Below are 16,419 nucleotides of genomic sequence, written 5' to 3'. Positions count from 1 at the left end.
GTGTCCCCTTCTATCTGCATCAAATATTTATTCTGTCTAACGACTACCTTCAGCTGTCTCTGTCATCCTCACAGGGGTGAGGGTGAGGGGCTGTCGCTCTCCCCAGGTTGGTGCGGAGAGCGTCGCTCTGTCAATATCACTGCACTTCACCGCCTTTCCTTACACTCCTAAACCGCATCCTGCTCCGAGACACGTTTTCCAGAGAGGCACAAGGACTGCCAGAGTGAATTTAAACTTGATTTTAACAGGCATGTTCCTAGCCAAGAGGCACAGGAAAGTATTTTTAGAACTATCCCCGCATTCCAATTTATGGGCATAAAACAACCTACAGATCTTTCACTGCAGGCAATCTTGAGGAAGGGGGCAGATCAAATTTGTATGCACCTCCGATCGTACACACACGCACACACACACACACTAACACAAACGCACAAGCACAAACAGGTACAAACACATACACTCATTTCACACACCACTTGAGAGCACAGAGCTCTCTTAGGGGAGCGTTACACCCGGTTGGTGTTGGGGCGATATTTGTGGGCTTCTGTGGGAAGAGTGTTTGTGAATCAGTGTGAGTAAGCAGTAGCGCAAATGTTTGAGAAGGCTTTATAACCAGACAGGAAAAAAAAAAAAACACCTGTTCTCTCTATGGTTCCTGCCTGTTTACACATCCTTCAGCCTACCGAGAGAACATTTACGGTTTCACTAATGGCCATCTTAGGCTATATAACCTGTTTTATTGGTTCATCATTTAAACTAAGGCTGAACGTCTTTGAATATTTTTCCTGCAATGGTGTCTTAATCGAAGGATGTAAATATTGCATAACAGAATCAGAGGAAAACCGTGAGTCAAAGTTTCCAAAAATATAAAGAAATGTTTGTTCAATCTTTCATCTTTCTATACTTTAGTCCTCCAAATGACTGGTATAAGAATGGGGATTGTACATGTAATTGAATTCAATCAAATGTGTCTGTAATAGGCCTGCAGATGTCTTACCTTGCGCTCTGATGGACTGCGTAATCACCACAGGCATCCGGACCTGGCCACCAACAGCGCCTCCTGTCTTGACACCCTGAGGAAGCAAAACTTTATTGTAGCATTTCTCAGAAGGAAACAATTGGAGAGAAGGAAGAGATAAAGAATGGAAATTAAAAAGGATGAAACTGAACACCTACTAAAGCATTGCTCAATTTTTGTGTGATCCCCAAAACCGAAAGTGAAAAATCAAACTTTTTGTCATAGTTGGATAGGAAAAAAACATAATCTGTAGACCTAGACCCACTTGAGTTTTGTATATTGATTTCTTTTCAATTGTAACACAGTGAAAATACCAGCAGTATATACAGAATAAATGCATAATACATACAAGAGTGGTGAATTCTACAGTGGCTATCTCCACACAGTACAGAGAAACTAGAGATCAAATTAAATGCACAAGAAGGATGGATTTCTCCCACTGTATATGACCTACATTTTCTTGCATTTGCAGATAAGACAAAGGCAATAAAAAGTCAAGGCCACGGTGAAAAAGTAGTTGAGAAGAAGAAAAAGTAGTAGAAGAAGAAGGTGCGGGGGGTGGGAGAGTATGCTGGGCTATTAGAGTCACTTCCTTCCTTGGTAGCAGCTACGGGCCGAGCCTCAGGCTCAGCCATCCATTCCTACCAGTTTGCTTCTTGCTGCATATTTTTTAGCCTTGTTTTCCATTCCCTGACACATGCTATATTACTGTTCAAGCTACTGAAAAAAGACAGAGGCCATTTTCCCCAGAGATCCACTGCAGGGGTCTGCGAGTAAGGGGGGGAACGGGAGAAAAATACATTCAGAATGAGCAAAGATAGCTAGCACCTCTGGCCAGCTGGCGACACAGTTAAGAGAGAGGGGAAACCCTCAGGTAAGAAGTTTTAGAATCAGGGGCAGAAGGAATAACACTAAACCTAAACTGCTCATCTTTCATATGATTCATATTTCCTACATTTAACATCTAGAGCGATCTTAAATGTTAGATGTTTTTTAGATTAAAGAATAACATGTTAGTTTTATGTAAAGAGAGAAACAGATTTCAAACAATAATACAGAAAAAATACTATTTATGTCTATTTATTATTCATTAATTATTCATTTTCCTTGCTGTTGATGCCCAATAACTTGACCAGCAAAGTTAGAATATATTATTTCAACCTCTTAGTTCAAACATCCATAGAACATCACATGTACTGACGCTGCACACTGTTGCAATGAAGAATGAGCTGTTATGGTATGTGGTGGTGCGGCCTACTTACACCTCTCGAGTTTTCATCAAGGCCATTCACCTCATATAAAATTTGCCCCAAGGAAGTTTATGGTCTAGTTCCCATATAGCTTTTGGCACAATACAAAAAAAATAATATATATATATATATATATATATATATATATATATAAAAATTTAAAAATATCTAATTTTGATTTTCTAAATAATGTCTTTATTAAGTGGTCTATCCTCCATGTGTTTAGAAACATAGAATACTTCTTTTTTTATCTAATTAAACCCCTGACATTTGAAACACAGCATTGTTTCAAATGTTGTGGGTTCAAAACCAAAAATGATTGTGGCTTATTGGATATCCTGGAGCATTAATTGTAATTAAATAAGAAACCTTAAATAATGTAAGCCCACATCTATATACTCTACTTTACTACAACAAGAAATCTTTCCCATAACACTGTAGTATGAACAGATTTTTTTTAGGCTAATTCAACTAGCGTTCTGGTTTCAGACTGTTGACGTGCCAGCGGCGATCATTTACTAATGTTTTGTGTGATAGCTTATGTTGCGGTTGTGTGTGTGTGTGTGTGTGTGGAGGGAGGGAGAGAGAGAGAGAAAGAGAGAGAGAGAGAGAGAGAAGGGGAGAGCGAGAGACCAGAGGCATGTTCTGGACATAGACTGCGGCCGCCACATTGCTTTAAAATTGACCTGGGGCTGACCTAGTTACCTCGCTTCACCCTTCAACGGTTAACGGGTAGAGGGAGGGAAAGAGGGAGAGAAATGAGAGGGTGATGCGGGGGCAGATACAGTGAAAGGCATGGAGAGAAAGTGTGTGTATGCAAGTGACAGCCCAAGTAAACCAGGAAGGAGTGAGCGAAGAAAAAGGGAGGGAGAAGGAAAGAGAAACAGAGAGAGAGAAATACAAAAGAGACACCCCTCTAGCTTGCCCACTACTCTGCCTGGACCAGACCAATCTGAGTCTGACCTCACTTGACCCATCTGTAGACATCTGGGCTCTGTGGGGTTGCATGATTCTCAATGTACAAGCACATCTGCACACACAGACACAAACACACGTTCAGTATCCACAACGCGGTTATTATAGTTAACTAAAACTATACCACGATCTGAAACTGGGGATAGAAAACTAACAGAAAATAACTAACAAAAATACCAAACCAATTAGAAATATAGAGGAAAGGTCCATGTTATTAGTCTTTGCTAATATTGCCATATTATTCAATACATTAAGTAAAAGAAGGCATTGACTCTGAGCCAGGTTTTTGTTCTGCAATACCTTGTCTGAACTTATTAAATCTGCTCCTGGCACTACCGACTACAGTATTATGATTATAAAGGCTAATATTAATTAAAAAAATTTAAACATTTCAAATATAACTGAAACAATCAAATCAAATCTGGAAACTAAATCAGACAAACGGTAAAAAAAAACAAAGAAAAAGTAAGGCTGTTGCTTCTTGGTACAGTCCCCCTCTGTCATGGTACTGCGTCTTTGACCCTGAAATATGAATTTTGTTGGGACTTTGAATTCTTTTCTACCTTTAGGTGCAAAGCTCGGCCTCTTTTTGTGACACTGACAAACAGACAGGAGGCCAAGATGGAGGTGGCAGAGTAGAGGATGTTAAGATTTTCAGTAGGAGTCACCAGAACGGACAAGATTAGAAATGAGTATATCAGAGGGACAGCACAGGTTGAGCGTTTGGAGACAAAGTTAGAGGGGCAAGGTTGAGATGGTCTCAACCTTTTCTATAATCTCTTGTGTTTCTCCGAGCCTTCCCCCTTGTCTCCCCTGTGTCAAGTTCAAGTGTGTTAGAGTCTTGTCTCTTTGTCAGTCAGTGACTTCCAGGTTTATTTTGGTAGTCTTTTGTCTTCTTGGTCTTGTTCCTAACTGTCTTAATTGTCTTCAGCTGTTCCTCGTTCCCCACCTGTTCCCTATTCCCCTGATTAGCTCTTAGAGCGTGTCAGTTTGTATAAATAGGCAACAATTTCACATTGCCCTTTTGTTGTAGTGTCTGTGTTTCCTCAGTGTGTGCGCTCAGCCCAGGTTTCGTGGCGTTTTGATGTTTTTGTAGGTTTACTTCCTGTCGTTTTTTGAATCTCCTGCTTCTTTGACTCCTGTACACAAATAATCATGACACTTTTATAATCTGCAACATATGGGTGTGACTAACCATCACAGAGACTGTACTGCATACCAAGAATCATATCACAGATTTGTAGGACAGATGGTGGTGTTAAACTGTTTCCATTAAACTGGGGGAAGGATCTTTAAATAGTCCTTCAGAAAGCTCACAAAGACATATAATACAGTCCTCTGTGTTAGGCATATGTATTCCTAGCTTAATGTAATGCCTCCAAATGACTTCTTTGTGGAATAACTGAACCTTCATGTTTAAAACTACTTTAGTCTGACAACAAAATCCTCCAAATTCACTGACAAATTTTTCAAAATCCTACAAATAAAGAGACAAACCTTATGTCATAGCTTTAAAAGACCTACTATGTGGTGTTGTGTGGGTGTATTGTGCTGCTTTCAGGTGAATTCAGGTGTCACAGCTGACTTCACTCAGCATTCAGCATTCACGTATAAAAAGCCAGTGAGAGCAGCTGGTCAGCCTGGTGATCGAGCTTCATAAGTGTTGGGAGTTGATATCATGCTTGTGAAAAAGTGTGGTATCAATGAATAATCTGTTGTTGCCTTATTATTTTTTATTTTATTCTTAGACATAGCTTAGCTTTCCCATCTTTTAAAATTAAACCTTTCTGTTAAAAAGTTGTTTTATTTCTCCATATGCTTTCTCTGGCTCTTTCTCCAACCCAGACATTGTTATTAGTACTTCTTCTCACCTCCCATTTTGAGCAACTTAACAGTGTAACAGCAAAGTTTGTAAATTGAGTACCTCTAATTGGATACTTGTGCTTTGCCATCTGCTATGGTCAGTGGAGCCACTTGCACATTACGCAAACAACCTATAAGACAAAATAAATATTTTCTAAAGACAGAAAATGGGTAGGCCTGGGTCACCCTTTCCCTTTTTTTTTTTTTTTTTTTTAAAATATATGAGTCCTCAGTGAATCTGTGAGTTGGGTGTCACACTGTGACTTGCTCCAAAATAACAAAACCCATCATCAACAAGCACACTACCCCCAGCAGGTTGGATTCATTGCATTTTACCATTTTTTAAATGCATGGTGGGCTGTTGTGGGAAAATGCGTCACATTTACTGTACAACTTCTGCTCTATCAGACACCTTACATACATACATACATACATACATACATACATACACATTTCCTGGACATGGCTAAAAAAACAAAAAACAAATGAAACACATATGAACATTTACACATTTTAGGATCGATCTTTATATTTGCTATGTTTTACTTCAAAGATCACATGTAGTTTCATTTGGACTGTGATGTTGGGGAACAAACTCTTGTGTTTGGACAAAAAAGTTTTAAAAAGCAACTCCCAATTTAAACATTGTGATGACTGTGTCTGCACTGGATACTCTTCCAACTGGGCCACGTTATACATACCATTGCAGCTGCATGTCCGAGCGTCCCAGCGGGCAATGCACTGGCACCCGTAGTGGTGCTGACACTATTAGGGTGGCGTATACGGACAGCTGGCCCAGCGACGATGGCAGGAGGGGTGCCACAGGGTGCTGGTTTTAGTCCCTGCTGCGGGGGCTGGATCAGAGACTGCTGACTATTCAGCAAAGACAGCCTCAGGGCTGGGAGGCTCTTCTGTTGATGGATAGAGGGCAGCCAGAGTTTACAGTCATATAGAGAAATAGACATGCATTACAAAGCACCATACACAGCTGCAACAACTACCGCTGTGGTCACTGGCTAATTTAGCATAATGCTATCAAAAAAATATGGCTATAGACAGCTAAAAAATATCTGCAGATGCATGTGACCACATGTTTGTAGAATGTTTGCACAATGATTCATGTGACTTTTATTTGTTATTTAAAAAATGCTTATTTGTGTGCTGAAATTGTTTAATTTGCATTCAGGATAAGAAACCTACAGTATGCTTAAAACTGTATACAGTGTTACCATAACTATTAGCATGATAACTCACTGTCAGTTGACCTAAGGAGCTGATGTCGTTCGCTAGAGAATATTTTAGGGCAGATTTTTGACGTAAATGACCTAACATTGCCTGACACCATGTGTTTGTGGCCCTGTTGGGCGGGTGAGTGCCTTGATGTGATGCTCATCATGGCTGGCTGAAAAAAACCTGTTGGCTACTGGAATGGCTGCAGGGGCCACCGTCACCGCAGTCAGAAGTCAGGCCAGAGGGAGGGTGTGTGTGTGTGTGTGTGTCTCATTCAACTGTCAGACCAGGCTAACATTGACTGTGGTCCCATGCAAAGAACTACTTTAGGGGGATCATTTCAGAAAAATCTATGAGGGGCAGCTTAAGGAGCCAAGTTAGGGAATAAGTAGAGGTGAAAGATAAGGGGCAGTTCAGAAAACAATTTTAGGGGTCAATTTCAAGTAGACCCCAGGACCCAGAATTGGTTAAGCACAAGAAAATGGATGGATGGATGGATGGATGGATGGATGAGAATTTCAAGTATCTACAGGTGCTATAAACTGAATAAACAGGCCCAAGGTTAAGAAGACTACTTGATGACAGAGGTGTAGGGTTCAATGTTAGATAGGCACTTTCAGAGACTTATAAAGAAGATGAGCTCAATGAGCCATTGCATTAGTCAGTGTAGGAATCAGTTTTATGGATGATATAGCTTAGGAAGAAGGTTAAAAAAAAGAAGTTAACTAGCAAGAACCTCACCTTGAGAAAGGGTACCAGGTAAGGCTGCGGAGATGACTTGAGCTCTGTCTGTAGTCGGCTGGTGAACTCTTCCGGTTCGATTTTGGCATCCTGTCAGGTTAAGAGTAAAGAATATATTAAATTTCAAAAGAGAAGCCATGCAGTACACCAGAGGGTATAAGCACAGTTAGATGAAAGCCCATCACCAGAAGGAATCATCAACCATTCCATCCTGAAACTTCAGGGTACAACTTAAGGTGCACATTTTGTATGAGATGAAAATTCATGACACAGAAAAGAGACTTTCGGAAAGAGTTTCATGCTGCCATCTACAGGTAGGAAATATTTAATACAACGACACAGAAAAGTGTCAATTTTAATGTAAAATTTAAAATATGTTACACCGCAAAACAAAAAGGGAAAAAAAACCCCAAAACAATGGACTCACACTTACCATGTTATGATTTCATTAAATTAGTTAGATACATGAGAAACATGGTGTTAAAATTATTTGCCTACAAAAAAAAGAGGTATACGGCAGGTCCTTAGCAGTTTTTGTAAATCTAATACTTGCCCCAAAATTGTCCCATCTAAACAAGTGATATTATTTAGTTTTTCCTATATGATATGAACAGCGTTTTGTGAAGCTCACCAGAAGGTCCTGAACAAGAGCCTTGACGTTCTTAGACGTCTCGGGGGACGGAGAATTGTGAGATGCCAGCTTGATAAGTGTGGCCAGGAAATTCTTACACTTCTTAACATTCTCTTGCATTTCCTGTTGAAGACAACAAAATAATTCATTTTCTATAAAAACACACACACACACACACACACACACACACACACACACACACACACACACACACACACAAACAAAAAAAAAACCCCAGTGACACCACTACCAAATCCCAACCTCAAAGTCGCTGTGTAAAACAATGGATCAGAACATAAGCAGAGAGGAAGTGGCCCTATAACTGCGGTGCATGTCCTTAAATATTAACTTAAAGAGTGGAATTAACTTGGCTGATAAAAGAGGCTGAAAAGTATCTGTCACAACTCAGTGAATAGTCTACATTCAGGACATTAAAATGTAGCACCTGGGTTGACAGATGTGTGTGTGTGTGTGTGTGTGTGTGTGTGTGTGTGTGTGTGTGTGTGTGTGTGTGTGTGTGTGTGTGTGTGTGTGTGTGTGTGTGTGTGTGAGAGAATATGCATACATGTGACTTCGTGGTAAATCTGTGCTTCTATGTCTTTCTATGTCCTTGGGTCAGTACGCAATAGTGTGAATGTATGAGCGCAAGCATGTGCAAGACTCTTTGTCCATGGCCAGCTGTGTGACGTGGTGTAGCTGTAGGTCCGGGTCTGAGCTTGTGACACAGCCAGCCTCCTGGCAGCTGTGACAGTGCCCTCACCCTTTAGGGTGGCATGTGGGCGGTAGTGGAGGAGGATGAGAGGAGGGCAGTGTGGCAAAGGAAACAGACCTGGGATGCGACAGAAGCTCCAGAGGCCGTGGCAATTCCCGGCTGTGCAGGCTGCACTGGCTGGGAGGCAGGCTGGGCCGGGGCCTGGGGAGGCAAAACCACGGGGGTCTGCTGCGGAGCCGTCACAGCCACGACCGGTGCCACAGGGCCCTTCTGGAAGAGCAAGGAAGAGACAGAGAGATAAACAGGACGTGACGCCTCGCTCCCAGCAAGGCCACAGAGAACAGGAGGCAGGCGCCACAGCGCTCCTGTCACATCTGGTGTCCTTACTTTGGTGGACATCTCTTAACAGACAAGGAGGAAGAAGGGGAGGAGGTGACAAGCTAGAGGCAGGGAAGCACAGGAGCACATCAAAGCTTTTCTAAATCGTCACCCACCTGACTTGGAAGATCTGTAACAAATGTTGGCTACCCATAATGATGTGTGCGCAGTTGAATAAAATTCATATACACAATTTTGCTCATGAGGTGCCAACAGCAGTCTCTCACTCTAAGGCCCTCATCACCTCTTTTAAATCTCTCAGGGCCTGTTCACACTTGGCAATAAAATACATCTTATGTGACGTGGTCATAAGTGGACAGCTCTAAATACAGGTGTGAATACAGCCAGATGAAGGGGACACATTAAGGTCCTATCATTTGAGTGACATATACTGTAGATGGTAACAAGGCTACGTGTACAGTTATATTTGTGATGTGACTATGTAGTGTAGTTTTGGTTAAATCAAAACAATCCGAATTTGATCTGGATCAGAGGATACTGTGTTCTAGTTCCTTGCCAATAAGTGCCAGTATTTAGTACAGGTTATGCATTATGTGTAGCTAGGGCATCAATGCAGGGGACTCATACTTTCCTTTTTTTGTCTGCACACTTTGAAAATAAATGGTTTGACCTTCTAAGACCCTTTTTGTTTTGGAATCACTTTTAAATTCTTCTAGGTATTTGCAATTAACTGGACCTGACATCCATATAATCTAAGGATCCTCTTTCCTGTAACAACAGGAAGTTGTTACTTCGTTACATAATTGATATATACTTAAAAAAAATGTCCCCATGATTTTTTTGCTGTTACTAAATAAATTTTAATTATAGTAGTTAGTATTAGTGCTTACATCAGGTATAATATATACAGAAAAGGGTTTTACTAAAATTTCCTCCGAAATACTAGAAGTCAATTATCAGCTTGTACACAACCTTCAAGTAAACTTTAGACTCAGTCAGCACTATTTCTAGGCAGTTATCTGGTATAGCAAAGGAAAAAAATGCCAGGCAGAGGACTGAATAACATGTCAGGAGGAGTTGTCTCACTGGGCGGAGTGCAGGGCAGGAGGAGGAAGAAGAAGAAGAACAGGAAGAAGAAGTCTGTAGGGCAGGGCTGGAAGGAGTAGGAGAAGGAGACGGTGCCATCTTGGCTGGGGTCAAAGGACATTGCCTGCTGGCCTGAGAGGTCACAGGAGATTGCTGGAAAAAGGAGAACAGAAGAAAAAGGAAGAGGAAAAAGAGACAGAACTCAGAATAAATATATCAGAGGAAGTAGGTGACGAAAGAGAAACAGGAGAGATAACTGAATACAAGCCACCTTAAAAGATACAAAGGAAGAAACACAGCGACAGTGATGCTGTGCCAGTTTCAGCTGTGAAAGAAAAGAGTGAGGAGGAAGGATGGCAGCCAGAGAAAAGACGGGGGAAAGTGTGAGAGAGGGAGAGAGAGACAGGGCAACAGAATAAGAAAAGAGCAGTATCGTGCCTTGCAGACAGATGAGAAAAGGTCATGACAGCAGGAAAGAAGAAGGAAGGTGGCAGCATGTTGTCGACATGAAGATTTAACTCAAGAAAGCACTTTGGTCAGGTGGCGCTGGCTCACAGTGACGTACTACTGGGGTCTGATTCCAGAGGAGACCTACATCAATCAGCGACGACACTGAAACTACTGACAGGTAAAGGGAATAACACTGATGATTTCATTACAGTGAAATGCTTTGCTGGGAAACCTTGAGTTATCCATTGACTAAATAAATGTGTCCTTTTACAGGAGAAATATTCAAACTTTGAATATAATAAAAAAATAAAAATAATTTTAAAAAGCAAATACATGTGAAAAATAGGTGGATGTAGTAGAGGCAAACAAGGTCATGCAGTAAGGAGGCTGTTTCGTAAGGACAACCATCACTTGCTGTCAGCTAACAGGTGCAACATGAGGCTCAGGGGACCTGCACGGACCTGTGGAGAGTAACTGAACAACCAACAGACAGGTAACTATTAATGATCCTTCAACAGGTTCACTTACAGAAGACCTTAAAAAGTTACTTTTTGTACAAAAAGATTTATGTAATCATCTTAGCTCAAGAACTAAATTTGGAGTGAGTCTGAGATTTTAAGGAGGACTGAAAATGCCCTGCTACTGAAAACAAAAGAAACCCTGGAGGTGCTCTTGATCTGTAATACAACAAATAACACAAACCAAAAGCAAAATCGTATATGAAATTAAAATATAGATCATCACCTAGCCCTAAGCTGAGTCCAGAGACTCATGGTGACAGAGAGGTTATAAAAACCCAAATATTGGTGCACACCCAATTATTGCAAAGGCACTCCCCAACAGCAGTGGCCTCCCAGGAAGAATAACGCCACACTACAAAAACTGCTCAGGATTCGAACATGGCAAAGAGAACCAAGGGGGTGATGTGGCCTTGAATCACAAAACAGGGCTGATGATGAGACCCCAGTATAGCACGTAAAGTTCATGCATTTATTACTTCAAGCATGGACTACTGTAATTCGTTATTATCAGGATGTCCTAAAAACTCCCCGAAAAGCCTTCAGTTAATCCAAAATTCTGCAGCAAGAGTCAGGACTCTTGCTGCAGAATGTATGTTGCTGGAGGATTCCCATGATGCATTGAGTATTTCTTCAGTCACCTTTCTCACTCACTATGTGTTGACAAACCTCCCTGCACTGAATCACACTTGTTAATCTCTGGCTCTCTTCTACAGCATGTCTTTTATCCTGTCTTCCTTCTCTCACCCCAACCGGTCGCGGCAGTTTGCTGCCCCTCCCTGAGTCTGGTTCTGCCGGAGGTTTCTTCCTGTTAACAGGGAGTTTTTCCTTCCCACCGTCGCCAAAGTGCTTGCTCATAGGGGGTCATATGATTGTTGGGTTTTTCTCTGTATGTATTATTGTATGGTCTACCTTAAAACATAAAGTGACTTGAGGTGATTGTTCTTGTGATTTGGTGCTGTATAAATAACACTAAATTGAATTAAACTGAAATATATATTGCCAAATTTCTTCTGCGAGGTGACAATTTTGGCTGAATGATGACCAACATTGCCACAATGCATGGTTTAAAAAAAAAGAGAAATCCTTTCTTCCTTCACTTCAAGCCTTCAAGCTTGGGTCCTCTATCTGTTTAACCAATACAGATATTAGCATCTAAATACTCACCTAACCTTGATGTTGGCACCAAGGAAAATATGTAAAAACAAAGTGCATCAAGTACAGTATATTAACAGTATCAGATTTAAAGTTTGAACCTGCCTACATTTAAAAGACCACAGATATTTGTGTACAACACACCTGACCATCGCATTTTAATGTTTTATTAAACTTGATATGCACTACGAGTGAGATAATGAGCAAATTAATGGATGAATAGAAGACCTAACAAACACACAAATGGGTTAGTCAACAAATAATTAAACAGAAAAATGAATATGACTTTTCTGAAACTCACCTTTCACTATTAAGTGTCAATGACTGTATAAAACATTCCTCTTATTATTATGCTTTTATAAAGTCTAGAATTTCCACTGTAAGTTGTTGCAGAAAAGTAAGGCAATACTGCAAGCAATTTATTAAGGCACACTTTACTATAACAGAGACAAAACCAATGAGTGCAAAAGGATCACACAGAATACACAAGTAGGAATTAATCACTCAACTCATACAGATAAATTATGTTTAGGGATATTTCAGCAGATTCTCTTTAGTACCGTATTACTCTAGCTCATTAGATTTCAAATGACACATTAACTGGGAGCTTAAATTGCTGACTCCGAGTTGCAATTTGAGGATGTTTACATGCATACTGTTTGTACTATAAACAAAAATTTTCATCACATATTTACGCAGGGCCAAAAGCACTCAGACAACTCAAATATTTCTTAGGTATGTTAGCTTGTTTTGTTGTTAACCCAGGCATAAAAATGCAAACTACGGGCACACAGATTATTAAAAGGCTGAAAAACCTGAATAAATCAGATGCACAGTAGCATGAACATACTACATACTAGCATGAAGTATAAATTCAGGTTAGGCTGCAAAATCTGTGGAATAGGTTCAAAGCACAGTGACATATCGAAATACGGTATGCGCATTGCGCAATTGAATGAAGACTGGAAGAATGAATGGAACTTGACAAATGCAGCATTTATAAAAGGATTCATGCTAGTGCTGAAATGTGTCGTAACCTAAGATTGTTTGCTAACATATGAAAAGCAGAAGAACGAATGAGGAGGACAGTGCCAAGTGCCACAAAGCCAAAGAGGTTCATCTCTTACTCACACACACCACACAGACAAACGTTCATAAACACTTCCTGGCTGCTTCCCTGCTACCCTGTCTATTAGTCAAAACAACCCAGGAGGGCCTCAACCCTGACCTCTGGCACTCAGCCTTCCATTCACAGACAGACCAAAGCACGCTAACAGACACAAATTCGTGCACACGATTAACTGCACTTGTCACAGACAGAAGAAAAGAAACAAAGACTACAGTGCAGAGGAGAAGAAGTGGGATAAGAAAGAAGGAGGAGGGGGTTTGCCTCCACTAAAAGTTTAGTAGGATCCAAATGAATGTTACACTGAAGAGTTGGAGGAAGTGAGTGTATGAGAGATGAGGCGATGGGGGTAAGGAGGGTGATGCTAAGAGCCACAGGGTGCATCCCACCGCTAGCTATGCCACTTTCTCGCTCACTCTCTCTCCCTCAGACAGACACACGCACACAAACGCACTTGAGAACCAAAGCCTTGTTAGCTTTTTAAAATAATCAGGCAGTTGGATGATGAATGATTTAACAGGTATGGAAGGAAGGAAGCTCAGGATGCCTTCCGTTTCTCCCCTTAGGGTCATGGGAAGAGTGACAGGCCGACAGAGGGGTTGAGCTCTGGGAATAAACACCATTCCCTTTCATTTCCCTGCTACTGCTTTTCCTGTCGAGATGGCAACGCCGCAGCCCACTAATTTGTCATCAACTGTGAGAGGCGATGACAATCTGCGACTTTCTTTTGAAAAGGGTTCGTATCAGGGTGGATATAGGTTGGCTGACTATGAGCAGAGAGGATTGTTGTGCAGCTAATGCAGAATTCTGTTCATGACGTTTAAGGAGATGAATGTCTGACCATGCTCTGTGTGACACTGACTCTGATTCACAGTTTACAGTTTTTTACACTATGAAAGTAACAGAGCACCTGAGGTTAGACTTAGGTTTGAAATATATCACATTATGTCTCTCAGTTCAGTCCTACCTGAAAATGTAATACTACCCACTATAGAGCACAATAACACTAAACACCTGAACACTAAAGTTTACAACGATACTTTGCATTATATGTATATAACATTATAGGCTTAAATTCAACATCAGTTCTTCTTGCACCTTATGTAAGAGCAGTGAAACTCTCTTCAGTCTCTATTTTAATTTCATATAAAGTTGTAAAACTGAGAGAAATCATATAAGGTAGCATGAATGGATATCTTACCATAGCCCAACGTGATCAGCAAACACTACAAACAGTCATCAAAATTCAGAGTAAAAGACACGTCAAGTTAAAATAGGCAATGAAATGCTGCCCTCTAGTGCTAATCTTTTGTCTTTGCAGTTAGGGTTATAATGAAAAGTGCAACCATGAAAGCCTGGGGGGGGAAGACAACAACTAGCTATATTAGATTTAAACCTTTGAGATTTAGCAAATTAACAGATATGAACCAATCATAACCAGCCAATCACATGGCAATAAACATTTAGGCATGCATAGAAAATATTCTCCTCAAGTTCAAACCGAGCATCAGAATGAGGATGAAAGGTGATTTAAGTGACTTTGAACGTGGCATGGTTGTTGGTGCCAGACAGGTTGGTCTGAATATTTGAGAAACTGCTGATCCTCTGGGAATTTCCCGCACTAACCATCTCTAGAGTATACACCGAATGGTGTGAAAAAGAAAATATTCAGAGAGGCAGTTCTCTTGGTGAAAATGCCCAGAGATCAGATGGGAATGGCCAAAATATTTTGAGTTATCACTTAACAGGCATAAATTTCAGATAATTAAGATGAAAAATATTAATTTAACTATATGTAAACCAGTGTAGTTATCGCTTAAAGTTATGTTTTAACCAGGAAAAAAAACTGATATACACTTAACAGCACAAATTCCAAGTACGGGGCTCAACACCCTTCTGCCTTCAGGATTTCTTTCAGCACACGTTGAGCTCCATAGCCTACCTGAGTATTGCTGCTCACAGGTCCATCCCTTTATGAATACAGTGCACCCTTCTTCTGAAAGTTGCTTCTAGCAAGATTATGTCAAGCTGGTTCCTTGAAGATGACAATGAGTTCACTGTATTCAATCACAATCACAGTCACTAGATCTCAATGCAGTACTGCTCCTTTGGGATGTAGTAGCACTGGAGATTCCAATCATGGATGTGCAGCTGACAAATGACCAAATGGACCAAACTCTCTAAAAAGCCCAGTACTAGCAATTTGTAAGTAGCACTGAGTGTGTACCAGGATTTTTTTCCTGGTTAAAAACAGGTCTCGAGGGAATAACTATGCAGGTAAGCATGACTAGTCTACATATAGTTAGAGTTATAAGCTGGTTTCACCCTACATAACTGGTCTATGCATATTCCTATTATTTGAAAAAAAAAAGATGAAGAGTGTATTTCCTTCTTAAAAAACTGGTAAAAATATCCCAGTCATGCTGACTTTTCTTTAGAGTAAGGCCAAATCCTCTGTGGTGTGCCAACATTTTTGTTTTGTTTTTTTACACGCAGACAAAACCTGTGTATTTAAACCAATACAAGTGCTGAAGCAACTACTAATTTAACCAGTTAGACAACTGATTGCAGGTTTTTCATAATAATTGAGATTTTACTGGTTCCAGCTCCGCATATCTGAATATTAACAGATTTGGGGTGTAGTTTGGGAATGGGAATAATAGTTATTAGTAATAATAGTAATAATAGTTTGGGAACAATATTCACCCAAAATGGCCTACGATAAAACACACCATCTCACATTGCAGAGGTAGTGTTTTGCATTCTGAGATCAATAACAGAAAAACTAGCCCAGAGACATTAACACGCTCAAATATTAAGCTGTGCACACATTTCAGCTCTATTAGTGCTCTGCTGTCACCAGCCCATTTCAGCTGTCCCACTTGATTTAAAGAGAACTGTGGGGGACCAACTATCAAGTAACCTCATTATTAAAAGCAATTAAGCTCCAAAGGTGTACAGCCACCAGCACAAGCTCAAGTTATCAAATGAATGATGGATCCACAGGTGATAATAAGCAAATTCCAATTAATGATTCAGGAGCTCGTTAAATTTTGATGAGAGGACCCCATGGAGTCATTAAAAAGCCTTGAGACATTAATTCACCTATTAATCTCAGTTTAATCTATAGATTAAAAAAATCAAGGATATTCTTTTGTTATAATTACACAGTTTAACGCATTAATCACACCCCAATTAGGGTCTACAACTAATAAAGTGTTCATTTAATGAGGAGGTGCCCACCCAACATCGACTGTGTGAACACACGTATAATTAGATCACAGTTTTTCAAATCTCATCAGTCAGATTATTCTTTTACAAAGGT

At 40.4% G+C, this 16,419-nt stretch overlaps 1 protein-coding gene across 3 annotated transcripts in view; it reads right to left on the bottom strand.

Moving 5' to 3' along the window:
* LOC113025881 (transcription initiation factor TFIID subunit 4) overlaps positions 1-16,419 on the bottom strand; it is a 100,970-nt gene that overhangs the window by 77,088 nt on the left and 7,463 nt on the right. For all 3 annotated transcript variants that reach the window (XM_026174101.1, XM_026174110.1, XM_026174119.1), the window contains exons 3-7: positions 8,538-8,690; positions 7,709-7,831; positions 7,078-7,167; positions 5,808-6,017; positions 998-1,073 (exon numbers count right to left, since the gene is read on the bottom strand). In XM_026174101.1, the coding sequence (XP_026029886.1) occupies positions 998-1,073; positions 5,808-6,017; positions 7,078-7,167; positions 7,709-7,831; positions 8,538-8,690 (652 nt within the window). The remainder of the gene's footprint in view (positions 1-997; positions 1,074-5,807; positions 6,018-7,077; positions 7,168-7,708; positions 7,832-8,537; positions 8,691-16,419) is intronic.

The sequence above is a fragment of the Astatotilapia calliptera genome, chromosome 1, assembly GCF_900246225.1.
Source record: "Astatotilapia calliptera chromosome 1, fAstCal1.2, whole genome shotgun sequence".
NCBI lineage: Eukaryota > Metazoa > Chordata > Actinopteri > Cichliformes > Cichlidae > Astatotilapia > Astatotilapia calliptera.
This window is presented reverse-complemented; position numbering and strand designations above follow the sequence as displayed.